At 44.3% G+C, this 19,048-nt stretch overlaps 1 protein-coding gene across 5 annotated transcripts; it reads left to right on the forward strand.

Moving 5' to 3' along the window:
• The first annotated feature begins 1,351 nt into the window (after positions 1-1,351).
• On the forward strand, positions 1,352-18,949 carry LOC125692413 (glycerol-3-phosphate acyltransferase 3). Of its 5 annotated transcripts, none has more exons than XM_048942906.1 (12): positions 1,352-1,583; positions 8,419-8,491; positions 12,376-12,646; positions 13,119-13,193; positions 13,672-13,761; positions 13,974-14,067; positions 14,466-14,581; positions 15,732-15,787; positions 16,216-16,301; positions 16,567-16,695; positions 17,218-17,297; positions 17,834-18,949. In XM_048942906.1, exons 1-12 carry the CDS (start codon positions 1,440-1,442, stop codon positions 17,958-17,960), a joined length of 1,341 nt encoding a protein of 446 aa, XP_048798863.1. In that variant the 5' UTR covers positions 1,352-1,439; the 3' UTR covers positions 17,961-18,949. The 5 variants fall into 5 exon arrangements, with proteins under 5 accessions (XP_048798863.1, XP_048798868.1, XP_048798866.1 ...); XM_048942911.1 differs by lacking the exon at positions 1,352-1,583 and adding an exon at positions 1,657-1,726; XM_048942909.1 differs by lacking the exon at positions 1,352-1,583 and adding an exon at positions 1,789-1,848.
• Positions 18,950-19,048: the final 99 nt, after the last annotated feature.

The raw sequence follows: 19,048 nt of genomic DNA on the forward strand, positions 1-19,048 counted from the left end.
AAGGAGGAAGAGGATGTGGAATTGTTTGTGGCCTCCAAAAGTATAAATGAGGCAGGGGGGAGGATGTGAGCAGTCAAATAGACAGTGAAGGAGAGATTGATCATTTCAGTACAATAGCAAGGATAACTTGCAGAGGAGGAGGGGGTGATGTAATACAAGCTCCCTTAAGGCAAGTGGTTGGAATGGAAGGCACTTCTGTATTCCTCAAAGTCCCCTTCTCTACGCAGGACTTAAAGATTTGGAAGGAAATGGCAGGAGAATAGAGAGAAGACCCAGAAAACGTGGGAAAATTGTTAGAAACTATAATTGAGAATCATGATCCCAATTGGCAGGATCTGCAGGTAATTTTGGGCATTTCATCCTCTTATGAGGAACAGAGAACAGCCTTAGCTAAAGCTAAAGGTAAAGCTGAGAAAATTCAACCTCAAGATACCAAGCAGGAAGTTCAGATAAACGTTTTCCAGCCGTCAGCCTTGGATGGGACCTTAACAATCAAGCACAGAGGTGTTTAATAACTGAATATCAAAGGTTAATTCTATTTGGAGTAAAGACTGTAATACCAAAACTGTGCCAGGTGGTGCAAGGCAAAGATGAAACTCCGTCTGCATTTTGTGAAAGGTTATGCTAAACAGCTAGGAAACGGGCAGATCCGGATCTTGAAAAAAAATCTCATGCATTCACCTTTGTCACGTTGTTTGTGAGACAATCAAATTCAGATATTAGAAAGAAATTGCAAAAGCAGAAGAAAGGGATGCCAGGTCTATTGACAAATTGTTGGATGCTACATGGGGATGCGTAACAACAGGGATGAAATGGAGGAAAAAGATTCAGAAAAAGGAGCAGATGAGTTCCAATAAATGGCAAGCTCTGGCCGCAGCAACAGCTCCGTGAAACAGGCAGATCAGCCCAAACAAGTTATCAAACTGGGGATGGAGATCAGCGAGCCCTCTGTAGACACAAGGGGCTTTGGACAAGAGAACGCCCACTGAACCCAAAGAGGACAAGTCCTCCCCAGATGAAAGAGGGTAAGAGAGCACTGAACACTGCGGTCATGGAATCTCCGTCTGTGGAGATACTCAGAACCCGCCTGGCCCTTTCCTGTGCGACCTGCTGCAGGGATCTGCTCCAGCGGGGGGCTGGGCTGGGAACCTCCAGCAGTCCCTTCTGACCCCCGTGATCCTGTGACCCCACGCCCTCTCGCCTCCGACCGCCACGGAAGCAACGCTCTCGCGCGTTCCCTCGCCGCGCGCCCCCTGCAGACAAAGTGCCTAAATAACACGGAACGCCCGGCTCGTCCCGCACCTTTCCAGCACACCGCGCCGAGGCGGCAGCCAGATGGGCGGGCCGCGGGGCGGGCCGCAGGGCCTTAGGGCGGCGGCGCCCGCGCTCGCGGGGACTGTGGCGGTGCCGGAGGTGCCGGCGGGCGCTCGCTCGCCGCCATGGAGGAGCTGGGCTCGCTGGCGGTGTCGCTGGGCACGGCGTGGCTCTCGCTGGTGCTCGCCCTCATCGTGCTGCCCTCGGCGCTGGGTGTCTCGCTGGGCATCTCCGAGGCCTACATGTGGGTGCTGGTGAAGACGCTGGAGGTAGGCAGCCCGCGCGTCCTTCACGGCCGCGGTGCGCGGGCGGGGGGCGCGGGGCCGCCACGGAGGGCTGGGTACGGCCTGTGGCTGTGCCGCCTCGGTTCATCCCGTTCTTCAGCGATAGCTCTCGGGTGTGTCTGCCGTGGGTACGTTTTAAGGCTTTTGGTGCGAGTGAGCGTGCTTCAAGTGCTTTCTGGGGGGCCTGAGACAGATTTGTTCTGGTGGAGGGTGCGGAGTAGCCGTTCCCAAGCTGGGGAAGGGTTCTGAGGTGAGGAGCCGGCCGTGTTGAGCTCTGCTTCGTTTCCTGAGCAGACAGACTCGTCCTGCTTAGAGGAAACAAGGTGAACTTGAGGCGTGGATCGTTCTCTCCTACAGAATGTGTGCGTGTGGAGAACATCTTACAGCTGGCCTGTCGTTGAGAAATGTCCCCTTGGCTCACAGATAGACCTTGCTTAGCAGCTTGTCACAGAGCCAGTTCCAGGTAGTGCCTACAGGAGCCCCTGGAGATAGATATTGTCACATCTGACTTCTCTGTGACAGAAATAACGTTAGCAGAGGAACGTGGTGAATATGGAGCTGTTGGCCTTGTGCAGCTGTGCTGCCTGGAACTTCCTTGGCTGTTGAATTCAGTCTGTGGGCTTCCTGCTGAGTAGTGGCTGTGTTGAGTCATAGGATGCTGCAGTCTCGGACAAGTGAGACTCCTTGCAGTGGCTCTCTTGACAGCTTCCTTTTCAGTTCCAGCCTCGGATCTTCCAGCCAACCCCTCATCTTTGCCAGGATAATGGTGGGATCTTGGGCCTGTAGAGCAATTTGCACATCTACAGCATCTGTTGTCTCTTTGGGCTGGATTGAAGGAACTATTGCTGTTTATTGGGTTACTCTACTTTGGCTCTGCTTTGGTGTGTGGTCCTCTCTTGGCTCCCTGGAAGGGCATGGTGATTGTGGTACTGAATTTCTGCATAGCTTGTACTGTCAGGTAATGTATGTGCGTTATTCGAGCTAATTTGTTACAATGGGCCAGCTCCACCATCTTGGGCACTGGAGTCTGGGTACCAAGTAAAAGGAGAGTCTGAAGTGTGCAGTGTGTCTGTTAATCCCCACTGGTGTGTAATGTGGCAGAAAAACGTGAGGCTGTGGGATGGAGCAAGATGAGAAGGGTGCTGGGCTTGAGATAGTATTTTTGTCTGCTTGTAGAAGTAGAACTGTTTACACTTGATTCAGAAGGGGTGATGCTTATTTCCCATGCTTCAGGCATGGCCCAGGGAAAGGGAGAGTAAAAGCTCCTTTAAAGAACAAAAGTGTTCTTGTGCTCTGGTGTGCTGATAATACTGACAAGGGAGATCAGTTGGTGCACAATGACCTTTTTGCCATGCTGAGCTGTCTTAGCAAGGAACATTATTCTAAGCATGTACAGACAGCAGTGTTGAGGATGTACTTCTGTTGGGCTGCATTGATTGAACCCAGAGTATTGTACTAGGGATGACCAGCTTTATATAAGGTACATAAACATGTATTTGTTTCTCTATATGAGAAGGTGAAAATAGAGGAGGACCATGACAAGCTATTCTTATATTGGAGTAGTGCTGGTTGCCTACTTGCTATCAGAAAATCTTCTTCCCCTGCTGTATTCTTTCCAGAATATTAACTTGCTTCTAACCTGCTCTTCCAAATTGAGAGGAAACTTCTTCTGCCTGTGGCTTCCCTTCCAGTGTGATAAGAACAATCTCTGGCACAGTGTTAGCATGTGTGTGTAGTTCAAATGTTGGGTAATTGCTACAAAAGCTTGTCTGGCAGCTGCTGACTTCTATGAAGAATACTTTAGGCTGATGCTGCCCTGCTGTGTTGATGCTTGTGGAATCACTCACCACAGAAATCTTTTTTATTGTTGAAACGACAGAGACTGCCTCCTGTGATCTGTCCCAGTGAGACAGCTCTCTTCGTTGGTTTTAAAAACTCCCAGGTTGCTTCCAATTTTTAATTTTGTGCATCTTTCTTTCCTGGTCTCAATCATATACTCCCCTCCATCAAAGTTTTCCATCTCTGGGGCTTTTGACTAGCAGAGAAAGCATTTTTTGGCTTGCTTTTTTTTCTCCCAGAGTGTGATAATACACAGCGGATACTTGGAGTAGTAGGTGTGTTAACATTATGTAACTGTGGCCCCTTGTAACAGAAGCAATTTCTAATAACTTATAATGCTGCCAGGCAGGGAATGCGCTTTCGCTGAGAAGGGTGCAACAGTGTTTAGCACCTATGAAGTGAAGGTGCTTGCTTTAGAGATCACTTGTACAACCTGAAAAGACCTAATGTTGAGAATATACCTTGGGGCAACAAGGATGTCTTTGTGCCTTTGATCAAATAGTAGGTCCTTGCCACGTGGGATGGGATGTGTTCCTTCCCCCATTCTCCAGGCATCAGCTTTGCTCGCTAAGCCATTTGGGATTAAGAGCTATGGCATGTGGTGCTAAGTGTAAGGGTGAGGAAAGAAAAGGGAAAATACATAGCCTGTAAATCTGTGAATCACTGTGGGATTTCTGCTGATTCATGTTGAATTCGTTGACTTCTTTAATCAAGCTTTGCTGATTAGTGGTGTCTAACAGCGTTGTTGAAGGTCTTTGTATCTCTGTAGTTGGTGTTGTTTGTGAGTTGTTGGGTGGAGAACTCTGAGTTGAGAGGATGGCTCTGAAGGGGCAGAAGTTAATGGAAAGCAGCTCTTGAAGATGAGTCTGATGGGGATGATGCGCTCATGCTGACAGGCCAGAAAAAGCTTTTGGAAAAGTGTTTTATCACATCTACTACATAATCTTAAATTCCTTTGGCTGTGTTAATTAAGTTCCTCAGCTGCCCCGGTCCTGTGCAGGTTCTTATGGGTGGTTTCAACAGATTTAATAATAAGACTGCTTGTATGCAAGTCAGGTTGCTAGAGCTGGGGTTACCCTCCTCAGGGTTGCATCAATAATTAATTCAACATCTTTCTGGTCAACAACACTGACCTGAAATGTTCCCAACTTCACTGCAAATGAGCACCAGTGTTTCTGATGCTGTTGATTAGTAAATGCTGTTCACAAAGAGCAGCAGCTGTAGCCACGTCTTGCCTTCAAGTTATAATGCATGGAGCTGGCATTAGCAGCTTAGCATTTCTGTTGTATATCCCCCTTCTTCTTTCCTTGTAAAGCTAGAGCAAGTTGTCCTGTTTGGAGGCAATGGCAAAGACATCTCATGAGGGTGAGGAAAAGATAACATGGATAACCAGAGAACTTTTCACCCCCCTCTGAAATGATTGCTCCTTTTCTTGCATTGCTGTTTTCATTTACACAGATTTCCCTGCCTCCCATTGCGAGGGAGGTGCTCTGAAATCTCTGTTGCTCTTGAGGTTTGGAAGGTCTCCAGGAAGGAGTGATCACCTAAACTAGCACGGCAGCTTTTGTGCTGAGCAGGACCTGCCAGCCTTGTTAAATAAATCAGCAGTGATTCCAACACCGTTATGATTTAAGATTTCAGTCTGCTTCAGTAGTTTGGTAATCTCTCTTTTCAATAATCAGTGAATACAGCTCCTAAATCAGAGATGATATTTCAAGATGATAAACAAGAAAAGCTCAATTTACTAGGGTAATAGGGGAAATGCACATTGTATTCTGAACTGACTTGATCGATTCTCACAAATGATCTTTTCTGTTTGCTTTCGTGAAACCATGTGTTGCATTTGACTTTGCACATAGTATCTGCTTGTAAATGTGTTGGCTTTGAAAATCCTTTGCATTTTATTTTATTATTATTATTATTTTGCGTCTGAAGTCTAATTGGACCTTTCTTGAGTGCTGCATAACCCGTATAGGTCTCTTAACTATCTTATATAGGCTGTTGGTGCGTGGGGGAGTTTTTCAGGGGTTGGAAACTTAAAAACCTTTCCTATCAGGATGAAGTGGGGATGTTCTCAAGGGAAGGTTGGTAGGCTATTCTTATCTGGTGAGATGTAGCATGGTATCTTCAGACTTGTGTGTGTGACTAAAGCATGAAAGCTACTTAGCTCTGAGCAGCGCAAATAGCAACGTTACCGAGTTGGATCTGTGGTGTTTGCATGCTTTGTCACTGCTGATTTCTAGCTTTACATACTAGTTCAATGAGTAGCACAGGATGCACAACTTTTAGTGTTGAAGAATCTGGTGTTTTTATGCTTCTTCCCAAAATCTGCTCTGGTGTCCCTGGAGAAAGGCTTAGGTCTGCACCTGGTGCCTCAGGCTGCCTGCTCAGCACCTGCACTCATGTCAGTGTTACTGCAGTACATCCATGAAACCTGCCACGTGGCTTTTTGGTCATCTGCTTAGGAAAACTGAGCCTGTACTTGACTTTCAGGATGCTTTTTGATCTCCAGTACGCAGACACGGTATTTTCCTCTCTGTGAGATGAATCAGATTACGTAGTGAAAGCTCTTTGTGGTGTGAAGCTGAGCATTAGGGTAGGAAGCAGCTGAAGTCGCAATGGATGGTGCAGATCACCAGCTGGCAAGGAGGAAGGAAAATGACTCACATAGCTGCATGAGGTGCTTTTTGTTTTCCAAGTTGGATATAAACAAGCTTCTCACTTGATCAAAGTTAGAGGTGCTGTCAAAGCCAGCAATTTATTTCAAGTGCCTAAGGATAAGTGGCATGATTACATTAAGTAAACTTGAGTTAGAATCAAGTCATGCTGCTTGGCACGTGCCTGGTCTTTGGAAGTTTGACAGACATGGGAGAAAGAGCTAATAGGATTTAAAACTAGTTTGCAGTAGCAGCTGGTAGAGTTGTGCCCTGATAAGTGCCCAAAGTCTCATGTGTGAGAAAGGAACAAGAAGGGAAGATGGCCTAATGTGGTGGCTGGATGCCTTTCTGAAGTGTGCCTCAGTTTCCTGGGAGAGCTGGCAGTAAAAGTGAAGTTGCCTCAGCTCTCTCTCCCCTGATGGAGTGCAAGGCAGCAGTCCCTGGAAATGCTCTGTGCAACATCTGTAATGGTGCTGGGCTGTGGCCCTGTGCCCATCTGCTGGCAAAGCAAAGGGCAAAAAGAACAGTCCTCTCTGATCTTTTCCTTTGCCCTTCAAGTTCTCTTTTGGGGGACTGCAGCTTGCCTAAGTTAGATGAAGAAGTGGACTGTTAGACTGAGTGGGAAACACAAATGTATTCTGAGAAGGTGGTAGAAGGTTGGTTGGTGGACTTATGTGAGCCTGTGGTCTCTATGTGCTTTGGGGAAAAGTCCATTACTTGCTTTGCTAAGTGAAGTGTCAGAGGATATTGCTATATATTGGCATATTGCAAATTTCAGAGTATTGCACAACTATGTCTCAATAGCCTGCATCCTCAAGTTGTTGCTGCCTTGTGCTTGGCTGGCCTGAAACTTTCTTTGGATGTGAGCTGAGCTTGTAACCACAGGATTTCTGTAATGAGAATAATCTGAAGAGAGTTGCATATTTTTTCTGAGCTCCAGAGAAGCTCTTTTCCCTGGTTGTGCAAAGCAAAAGTGGGCCGGCACAAGGTTTTGAAGACTTATTTGAGGAGGACTTGATATAGTGAGATGGGATATAGGAAGCAGTTCTGTCAGTGCTGGTCATGAGAGCTTAAGTGCTGGAGGTAATGCCTTCAGGATGGACCTAAATCCCCAGTGCCCCACAGCTGTGTTGAATGGAAAAGGAGAAAACAGCATGGTTTAGCTTTGGGCTGAATCAAACACATCACCCAAACGATGTCCTGTGACTTCCATCTGTCCCACCTTGCTTCGAGTCCTTTCTGCGTAGATTAACACAGCCTGTTTCTGTGCTGTGAACCAACATGACTTTGCTGCTGGAGCTGCGAAGGTCTGAACAGCAGAAGATCCATATTTTTCCATAGAAGCTGCTAGATCAGTGTTTTTTTGAAAGCACTTACCGTAATAACTTTTCTATGAATAAGGTAAGGTCTCAGGGGGAAGGAACTAAAACAGTTACCTTCTTCAGAGTGAGCTACTAAGCCAGTCCTCTTCAGTTGGACTATCCATCCGATGGCAAAGTAGCTGTGTGGAGGAGTGGACCCAGGGCAGAAGGTCTGCTCCAGGGTGATGGGCAAGCTCCAGGGCAGCCAAGGGCTTGCTGTGGTCAACCTGATAAAAATGAAACCTGAAGTAGGCAGAAGGGCTGTTGCATGGTGCTGTGCAGAACTGACAGAGCTGAAGGTCAGGAAAGCCCAAGAATAATGTAAACTAGCTACAGCCTCGCCAGAGCTGCGAGTGAGAAGACGTTTCATGATGCCAGGGAGGTTCTACCTCATGTTTGTGGGCAGGTGGAGGTGCTGAGAAGCTTCAGTGTGCTCCCTGTGGCCAGGGGAGCAAGGGTTGCTTCCTCCCATCTTTCAGTCTCCTTTTCCCAAACTGTATAGTAAAAAACAATTAGCCCTGGTGAACTGGCTTGTTCAGGCCTCAGTTGGAGTTAATCCACTGAGGACCTTATTTTTATAGTTTGATCTTTTTGTAGTGAAATAGCACTGGTAGAATGAGTTGCACTGTGCTATGTGCTCATCAGGGTTGTTGTGCTGCTCAGCTCCAGGAGCTGCCCAGTGACAAAGGCTTGTGGTGGCTCTGTGCCTGAAATGACAGGCTCTGTGTTGCTTCTCTGAAGACTGGCAAGCAGAGTCAGAAAGTGCTGACTGTACCCGCATGGTTTTTGTTATTAGACATATTCAACAGTGTTCCTTCAGAGGGGTAGTATATGTATGGTTTTAGGAATACCAGTGATTATTATCTGGTGAAGAGACTGAAAATTACAGTGTTGTTTTGCAGGACACTTATTTCTTAAGTGATTACTACATTGGAAAAGTAATGTGTTCTTTCTTTTCAACAGTGGGCCACTATACGGATTGAAAAAGGTGTCAAAAAGCCACAACCACAGATGCTGAAGATTCCTGCTGCTAATGGTAAGAACCTGGAGTAAGATCATATTGTTAAGACTAACATGCTGAAGTAGGCAGACCGAGCCCTTTTCAAATGAGAAAGTATGTGTGAGCTCAAGAAAGAGAAATAATAGAGTGGGATGGCCATCTACTTACTGTATGTCTAATTATTTTGCAATACTACTGGCACGTTCACTGTTCCTGCAGAGGGGAAACATGAGTTGCAATATGAACGTGCTTTTGTCTTGAAAGCAGCAGTCAGATTACAGCCTGCAAAGCTGTTTGCCAACTCTTTATCTTGGGAGCATCAGGGTGCGTTTAATAATATCTTAGTAGATCTGACCACATAGTGGACTGTGTTCCACAAGCTCTGTGCTACTGGAGGTCTATGGATATGTGTGCTGTTATACTTTTTCTCTTAGTGTGCTGGTGTTAAGAGTTGGTCCCTTGAGTTAGTTAATTCACAGGTAAGCTTCTTGCTGCTCTCTTTTGTTAAGACGGCTGAATAGTTGCTTCATATTTCTTTCTTTAGCCCAAGTTTGAAATAATGTGGTGGTGTTTAAAAAAACAACTGTTTCTTATCCCATACAGTGCATGTATCATGGTAGCTTGTGCTGGGTCACTGTTGGCCACAAGAAGATCTGGGAACTGTGTATGCAGTGAGTGTAGCTCTGGTCCTGGTACCAACTGCCTTTGTGTCACCATGGATTTGCTCTGTTTTCTTGACTGCTTTAGTGTCAGTGTTTTCTCTGTCTCTCTCTTTGTTTGGCAGCAGAGCTGGAAGCAGGAGTTTGCCCTTTAGCGTACAAGTGAATTATTATCTGATCCTACCAGTTAGCTGATGTGACTGTGATACAATAATGGGGATTGAGCTGCAGAGCTGATTAATTGCGTTTCATCTGCAAAGGAGCATCCTTACCAATACTGGAAACACTGGTTATTGTGCTGTCTTTATGGCAGGTCTGAAACAGGCTTTGATGGTAGCAGACTCAGCTGGCAGCTGGCAGCTGTAACAGTAAACTGGAGGTACTGCACAGCAGTTCTTAATGCATGTCAAAATTGGTCTTCTAACAATTTTTGTTGTGGCTGGAGAAAAACTTATTTTTTCTGTGTCATGTGTTTTGAAGATTATTTGGGGGGACAAAAAGGGAGGTAGTGGTTTCCCTTGTGTTTCATCAGCTACCTTATGCTCCATGGAGTCAGTGATACAGGGAGTGAGACTCATCCTTCATTTAAGGGTGATGAGTCCCATCATACCTTGGGTCACTGAGAGTGTGGAGGATGTGACTGTGCTGCTCTAATTGCAGAGTCAGAGAGAGCACTGTCCTTCCTGTAAGTTTGATTGTGGAGGCGCATAGGTTTTTTTTTCCTAGAAAAGAGAGGAAAGCTTTAGAGAGAGAAGACTTAAACAGTGCATGTTGTTCTGATCTACTTCTTTGAGAAGGTGTGGGAAGCATGGAGGATATCTGTGCTCTCACACCAAACTGCTTTCTCTGCACTACTCTTGTAGGGACTGACTTATGATTAGGTTCCTGTATGTGGATGAGACTACTTGATGACTGGGGTGGGTGAAGGTCTATCAATCCTGTATTGGCATTTGCTGAGGTGTCAGAATGCGAGGAGGCAGAGGCCTGGTTGCATTATGCAATATTTACTGAGGGAGGAGAAATTTCTGCTGATAGTGAATTGTTGCGTAGCTGATTAAAATGGGGTAAAGGTGGTGGTCTGCACGTGTGTATGCATGTGTGTGTTCAGTGCTGGCTGACACGAGGGGAATGTGCAGTACCTCTCCTGTCTGTCCTAACAACCCAGTGCTCAGTGGGAGATGGGTCAGGAAAAAAGGGAATGTTGCACATACAAGGACTAGTTTTTTTCATTGCAGAGGAACGATGTGCTTACTCAAATACCTTAAATACTAATCTCACCTGGTCTCTTGATGTAAATGTGAGAAGGTGACTGAGCAGACACTGCCTTTCTCTCCAGTACCAAAATCCTGTGTATTTCATACCTGTTAGCAAAAATAGCAGTCAGCTCCCATGCGTGTGAAGAGTAGTCCCAAGAAGCATGTTAGCTGGTTCTTGCTGCGTGAGGAATCATCTGGGACTGTTTTCTTGTGTTTAATGTTTGAAGGGCAGTGTGCTTCTGTGCTGGTCCCAGTATTTGAGCTCTTGGCTGAGAAGGTATTTAGAAGCTAGATCTGGGTCTCAGAGCAGCTGGGGAGCCAGCTCTGAGCTGTCAGTGTAAGTGCAGGCTGGTCAAAAAGCACTCCTCTTCAAGTTGACGGGTATGAAAACACTGAAGCACTGTTAAAGTCACTTATGTCTTCTAGTGGATGTCACATATGCAAGTAATGTAAGTAGCAGATAGTGAGAAGTTTGAGGCTTGCATAATTAGCTAGCTAACCAGTGTGTGAGAACTGAGAAGCTCAGGGTTCGTGTTGCCATGCTGAGTAATGCCGTAGCTATGGTGTGTTGTTGAGAAAGATCTTTGCTGTACTCCTACCTAAAGCTGTCTTTCAGCTACCTCTGGCAATCTGAGCTCTGCCTACGGCCAAGGGATTAAAGGCTGTTAAATACTATCTTCTGATAACCAGAGGGCTAAGTATATCACTTAAGTAGCATGTGCTTAGTTGTGATCCTAATACCTTCAGGTCCTGCTTGTAATACCTTGTCCCAAAGGCAGCCTGTGCACAGGGGTGTGACGATGACTGTGCAGCTGGTGAGGAAAGGTTACAGCTGTGGTGTGCCAGCAGTGTGTTCAACTTGAGCCTTGTGTCAGTGCTCATGGCAGTTTGAGCTGAGAAGCCCGAGCTGGGAAGGCAGCTGCTTGGCTGAGCTTTCTGGGTTCTGGGAAGCAGTGCATGGGATGTTGCTGGTGCACTGGGTGCTGGAGTCTCACTGGCCCACTTGTTGGCTGTGACTTCTCTTCCACCCCAGCAGCTGGGTGGAGCAAGAGGCTGGGCTGTCTGGCCTGCAGTGTGGAGGTCGGGCCCCCTGACACTTCTAAGGTACTGCCTGAAAAAGAAGGAATGAGATGTGAAATAAAGCTCCGATCTGTGCTTAGAACACTACACAGAAGTAATCCGTGCTGCTGAATGTGGTGCTTTGTATAATTCAGATTCTGAGGGAAATGTGCATGTTTGGGTGTGCCATATTTATTTCCTTATGTTTATAGGCTAGCAAAAGGAAAATGTGCTGTTCTTGATGAAATAGCAAGCTGTGGCTGCAAAATTCAGAGCTGAAGGTGCTAGGAGTTTGCAGTGTGATGTCTTTCTTGGGTGCTTTTTTCAGTATTTACATTGGAGGCTTCTGATGCATTTCTTGGAGCTCCTTGTGTTCACACGTATGTGTGATACAGTGCAGTACAAAGAATTCCCACATCAGTTGTAATGTGACTATTGTATGTAATGTATCTCTGGATGGCAAGGCTTTTTTGGGAATTCAGGGGAAATTAAGCCCTGCAGGGTGTGTACTTGTGAGAAAGGCTTTTGTAATTTGAAACAGCTGGATGCTTCCTCCTTCCCCGTGTGTCTCAACCTTGAGACACAGCAGATACGCAGTTCATCAGAGGGCATCTGACAAAGTGGTTACCTGAACTCGGACCTCTGTCATGCAGTTGAGTGTCTGAGGGGATAGTTGTTCTGGTTAAATGCTATTCTGGATTTCTTCAGTCATCAATTACATGAGCCAGACCAGAAAGCAGCTACTTGATCTTTATATTTAGCTTACATGACTTGTCTTTAAAGCTCATATAGCAAGTGAATGCTTATCAAACAGTGAGCTTTAAAAAAAAAAAAAAAGTCCAGCTCTGACAGTAGATTTGTATCCTAAACCAAAGCAGAGTTCTGGAGGGTGACTGTTTAATTTATAGATTTGCTTCTTCATATGGTTACCCTTTTCTTCCTTAAGGTATCATTGAAAGAAATGAAACTCCTATGGAGAAAGAAATTGCGGGTCTACATCGAATGGAGTTCCAATTCTCCGACATATTCTATTTCTGCAGAAAAGGGTTTGAGGCCATTGTGGAAGATGAAGTCACTCAGAGGTTTTCCTCTGAAGAGCTGGTCTCCTGGAATCTCCTCACAAGGACTAACGTCAACTTCCACTATGTCAGCCTGAGGCTTACTGTTGTGTGGGTCATTGGAGTTATAGTGCGGTACTGCTTCCTTCTGCCACTCCGGTAAGCTTGCGGCTGCAGAGGGTTTTTGTTGCTCAGGGATCACATAAATGTGCTCCTCCCCGTTTTTTTTTCAGACTAAGTCAAAATTGGCATATACAGAAGATCAAGCGGCTTAAACTCTCCTCTGAGTTGCTAAGAAGTCATTCAGAGCATTTATCTTGTGCACAGAGGACAGTACGTGAGGTCTATTGATCATCTCTTCGTGAAATGCTTTCCCTAAGTCGCTTATATTGAAAATGTGAATGTAAACTGTGCAGTCCTCTAAATATCAGTGTCAAACTTGCACACTACATGCATCAGGGCATCTCATGCTGCTGCCTTAGCTAGTTTGGTTTTGAGCATTGCGTATCAGGGAATTAACTGACTGTGCAAACGATCTGCAGGATAATTGAACACTGGAGTTCCTTTTCTGTTGCAATGTGATACTGATATAAATTAAATTTACTTGGCTTTTATGTCTGTTTCTCTGTAGCTTTACTCTCGCTGCCATTGGGATTACCTCAATGATTGTGGGGACAACAGTGGTAGGACAGTTTCCAAACAGCAGGTGAGTGCTGTCTGTGTGAGGATCAAACTGCCAATTACGTAGCCTTGCATCAGTCCAAAGTACTGAAGATTGAGACTGGACAGGCTTTACATGTTGTGGACTACTGATAGTCTGCTCTACCCACAAAAATGCTGCCTTGCTGAGGGTGGCTGCTTGCCATGTTTGGCACTGAGGCTAGTGCTTTGGTGGGGCCCTTCTTGCTGCCATGAGAAATACTCACCTAGAGTACTAAAAGAAAAAAAAAAAAAGACTGTTTTTTAAATCCCAGCACAAGTGTCTTGCTTAGGTAAATGAGACCAAGGACATGATGTGCCTCTTGGCATAGGTGTAGTAGTGGGTGGTAGACCTGGGATTAGTCCTACACCGCGGTTCCAGGAAAATCTTTTAGCCCTATGTTATGTTGAGTAGGGTAAAGGACTTATCCCGTGTGTCTAGCTGCTTTCCAGCATGCCCCAGATGCCTGTGTCTTCTCTTTCAGTCTGAAAAACTATCTGAGTGAAGTGGTGCACCTCACATGCTCCCGGATCCTTGTGAGAGCTCTGTCTGGAACTATCCATTACCATAACAAGTAAGCAAGCTAATGTTACGGCTGTAGAACTGTGTTTATGTTCCTTTGTTTATAAGTATTCTATTAGGAACTGGGGGAGGTGTGTGGAGGGGAGGGCAGTTTGTTCCTGAACCACAGGTTTATGTCATACTAGGTGATGATTTAACTGATGGCTTTACAGAGTTGTGGTGCTGAGTGCACTAGTAGTGTAACAACTAATTGTGTAATTGCAGGGAGAACAAACCTCAGAAAGGAGGCATTTGCGTTGCTAACCACACGTCACCGATAGATGCGATCATTCTGACCAACGATGGATGCTATGCAATGGTATGAGGAGACTGATGGCAGAGAGGAAAGATGGAAAAAGGAAAGATTGACATAATGGTTCACGAGTTCAGCATTTTTTTAGCTTTCAAAATTGGTGGGTAAGGTTACCTTGAGCATGAGTCACTGGGGAAAAACATAAAGTATGGTGAAGTCTGACTTCAAGTTTCATGTTGATGAAATTGCTCTGGGAATGTCAATTCAGGCTCTGTTTGAAATACTTCAGAGGCTTTCTTGCATGCTTGTAGATCCTTTCAAGTGAATGTGCTTTAATAACTTCTGTGCACACTACTCAATCCTGAGATGTGATTTACAGTATGACCTAATCTGCTGGGATGCAGGAGAGAAAACTATTCTTTTCTGAAGGTCTTGTTTGCTGATGTGTTTCACTGGGCCTGCAGGTTGGCCAGGTTCATGGTGGATTGATGGGAGTTATTCAAAGAGCCACCGTGAAGGCCTGTCCTCATGTCTGGTTTGAGCGCTCGGAAATTAAAGACCGCCATCTAGTGACAAAAAGGTGAGGTGTGAGCTGGAATGGGGAATTGTGCTACTCGTGTGACTCTGGTACATTCTAGTGATTGAAAGAACACCTCTGAACAGTCATTCTACAATTGAAGATCCCGATTTATGAAGTAAGCTTTGAAGAGACCCATATCAGGGGACATGCTTGTGGAAAGACAGAAGTGCAAACAGGCAGTGAGGTTGCAGTGGGAAATGGGGAAATTGTACGACCTGAAGATCCTGAAAGTTCAAAAGGTTGATTTGCAGAAGTGTCATCTTTTGGCATGTGCAGTTGCCTTTATTCCACATGGGCACTGCTGATTATAAACCCCAATCATAGGGACGCTAGTAAACTGTTATTGCAACTTACTGTAAGCTGGCATGAAACAGAGTGTTGTTCTTGTAGTGGGTTGAAGAGATGGTGTCCACTGATCAGGTTTATTCAGAATGACCTGAAAGTGCTTGTTTGAGTGGGCTTTGGTACAGTGGTCAAAATGAATGGCTATTGAGTCACAGAGAAGTGCTTGAAAGAATGAAACGGTTCAGATACAAAGGTTCTAGTAAGATCTGAACTGCAAGAGACAACCACAGAATATCAGATCTGGGAAATTATCATCCTAACAGCTACTTTGCTGTTAAAATCCCAATATCTATATCTAAATTAAATTGAATTGAATTCTGCATATAAAGTGGACTTTCTATAACAGGATCTGTCTAGGCTTAATTCAAGAAGGGAGGTGTTAGACATGATAGTCTTTGCTTGCTGATGTGGAGGTGGAGTGTGTGGGGAAGTATCTGGCTGAAAAAGATCTTCCAACAAGTGTGGCAGGTTTTTTCCTGCTGTAAGCCACTTGTAAACTGAGTTTGTTTGGAGTTAATTGGCATGACCTAATGGCATAGGTTGCTTGGCTTTCCTGACAACCATTTATAAAGTAACATACAGGCAAAGCGTTGCTTCAGTGTAAAACTAATTGGAACAATTTGTATGTGGTAATGAAGGACTCATTGTACAGTGTTTCAGATTTGTTGCAAAAGAATGGAAAGTACAGATTTGTGTCCATTAAACAGTTTTGGTTTCTTACAGTGTGTTTGGTAATCTGATGCATCTGCCTGGGGAAAGAAATGTGGAAGAACAGCTGTTTTAACTTTACCTTTTGCTTCCACAGACTCAGGGAACATGTGGCAGATAAGAACAAGCTTCCAATCTTAATTTTCCCAGAAGGTAAGAAGTTGAACTGTTTTTTTCCCTCTGAGCATACGTTCATGTCTGTTCTTTTCTTGTGATTTGTGGTGCCCAAATGAATTCTCACCTCTGGGTTAGCTTTCTTATTTTATTCATCTTTCATGTAAAATTACCCTAAGGCAATGCAATACTGCCCTGCTTGTTGGGTGTCCTGGCCAAAGAATGAGAAGACAGTTTATTTTGCCCCATGAATGTTTATTCACAGTGCTACTGATCTAACCTTAGCCTTGTCTTTCTTCTCTCACACACGCTGTGGCTTTATTCAGCAAATCAATCACAAGAGAAGGAAGAAAAGCGAGTGTGGAGAGGTGCTTAACTTCCCCATAAGGGCCTGCCTTTACTCCTCCTTGCTGTTGCTACTGAAATGTGCTAGGCTTTGTGAAATACTAACTTTATCTTCTGGACAGGCACCTGTATAAACAATACATCCGTGATGATGTTCAAGAAGGGCAGCTTTGAAATAGGAGGGACAATCTATCCTGTTGCAATCAAGGTATGAGGAAGAGTCTGGCTGCTCAACTTGAAAATGATTTGGGGTCTGTTTTTGTCAGGGTGATGGGAAGCTGTCTCAGAGCTGCTAATGAAAAGCGCAGTAGCAGTGACAACTGGCCGCTTGCTGTGGTTGATTCCTGGCTTGCAAGTGACTGGAATGAGCCTGGCCTGTGGCTGAAAGCACCCACCTTGCACTTAAGACAAACTGTAGTGATCTGTGAGGGAAAGAGTGTTTTCATTTTTATTTTTCCTGTGATCCCTTGCAGTATGATCCTCAGTTTGGAGATGCGTTCTGGAACAGCAGCAAACACAACATTATCAGCTACCTGCTGCGAATAATGACCAGCTGGGCCATTGTTTGCCACGTGTGGTACATGCCACCAATGGTTAGAAAGGTAAGATCATCACTGTTTGCAAGTGTCTCTTTGCACTCTTCTCCAAAACCCCTGTCCACTCCATGTCTCCAAATCTGTTTTATGCAGTGCTTTTATTGGTGGTTAGTTTAATAAATGATTAGACTTAGCTTTTCCAGATGTATTGAAATACTGGGAGAATCTCTGCTGAATGTAGAATGCAGCTTGATACTACTGTTGCTGTACTAAAGATACAAAGAATAGTGGTAAATATACTGCTGTATATGATAGTGTTGCTACTAATGCAAGCTGCAGTTAATGGTACATTTGTAGCTTAAAACCTTATCCTCTCTGTTAATCCATGCTTTTGGAGCACAAGTTCCCTTAACATCAATATTCTGGAGAAAAATGAGCTAAATGTTTATCTCATGGAAACCTCAGGTTATGTTGGCATGAGGAGGGTGGGATTACTTGGTACACAGTTAATGATGGAGCAGATGATGGTGATGGAGGTCAGGTTGAATTTACTTCTCTCTGTTTTGATTCAACTTAAAACACTCAAAGGATGGAGAAGACGCTGTTCAGTTTGCCAACCGAGTAAGGTCAGCCATTGCTCGCCAAGGGGGACTGACTGAACTTCCTTGGTAAGTGATTGCATCATTAGCAAGACTGTATGGACTGCTTGAACTTGTAGGCTTCTGTTAGTTGTTAAATGTTTTTTGATTGAGAAACGCATTTAACTTTATTTTACCTGGGAGAATACAAGGGAGTAATTGTAACAGTCATATACGTGTATATGAATAAAAAAATCTATAGAAAATGGGTGAACTGATTCAGCTATGAGGCCATCTGGCCATAGGAAATAGCCCCTCAGATGGGCAAAGACTTGTATCCTAGTTGGAACCGGTTGTCAGCACTGGATCAGACTGCTTTAATAAATGATCTCTACAGTTGAACAACATGTGCATTAAGGCTTAAGGTACGTACTGTTTAGAGAAACAAAGAAAAAAACCTATTAAAACTGGGTGTAGAAGTTCAGAAAAATCTCTGAGATGTTGGATGTTAAGACTAGAGTTGACTCACATCAGTTGATATGACGTGTAGTTTGATGATAGCGTATTTAAAACAAAAAAAACTCAACAGCAAACATGATGGCTTACTCTTTGCTCTTTCTCTGCAGGGATGGAGGTCTGAAACGAGCAAAAGTCAAAGATAGTTTCAAGGAAGAACAACAGAAAAACTACAGCAAGATGTTAGTGAGAAATGGATCACAAAGAAGTCTGTCTGCAGGAACAGAGTCAGACTGAAAGGTGGTTCTTAAAAACAAATATTGTGCAACCAGCCTTAGCAGGAATAGTGTTTTTCTTTTTTTTTTTTTTAATTAACACAAAAACAAAGCAACAAAATCCCTTTTGCGTATGCATATTCTCTGTATGGCTGGTGCAGAGCCTGCTAACAGCAGTGTCTCCTTATCTCTTTTCACTTCCTTGTTCCTCTGAATTTTTGTGCAATAAGGCACTGTAAGTCCTTGTATTCTCCTGCAGAACATGCGAAGAGTTAAAAGACTAAAGGGGTTAAAAAACAAAACAAAACTACTGCCTTTCTTCTGAGCTTGTAAGAATAAAGGGAAATACACTGAGTAATGTCAGGGCACTGGTTGTGCAGATAATTCTTGTTTGTGGTTCTTGGAAGCTTTAAACAATTTTCTTTTTCTGTTGCTCAGACTTTTCTAGTTGTGGGTTTCTTAAATGTTTTAGGATGATATCAGAACTGTAATATTGACTGCTTTTGTTAGCTTGCACCTGGATGTGCAAGGGGAAAAGGGAGTAAGGACTGCAGAACTCAAAGGATAGGAAAGGAGTTTGCCTTGTCAAAAGTGCAGTTCAAAGATAGTGAGGAATTTGGTGGCCTTATGACATGGAATTGCCTTTATTGAAAACTGTTTCTGAAGGGAAGGGGCAAGTCCTCAATCTCCCTGCCCACTGCTGCTGTCAAAGTTGGTTTCTTTAGACTACAAACTATAAAGATTCATTATGCAGCTGGATACCATAGGCTTTGACAGATGTATTTTCATGAAGTGGATTTTCAGGACTACCCTTCTGCAAAAATTGCTGCTAATGACTGAAAGATTTAAAGAGCCACTCCAATTCAGTTAAACATTTCTGGGCTAGCAATAGCTACAGCTGTAAGCTGTACAGAGGGTCTGTAAGTCATCTATGATACAAGTGGCACACTCGAAGTTGCAATATGTTGCTGTCTTAATGTAAAGAGTTAATAAATTCTATATTTCTAATGAGTGTTGTGTGGCATTTATGTTCTTTTCTATGAGTATTTATGCAAAACAGTTTTACTTCCTGGTAACATGGAAACTTAAGTCACTGTAACATAAAGAACC

The sequence above is a fragment of the Lagopus muta genome, chromosome 4 (assembly GCF_023343835.1).
Source record: "Lagopus muta isolate bLagMut1 chromosome 4, bLagMut1 primary, whole genome shotgun sequence".
Classification (NCBI taxonomy): domain Eukaryota; kingdom Metazoa; phylum Chordata; class Aves; order Galliformes; family Phasianidae; genus Lagopus; species Lagopus muta.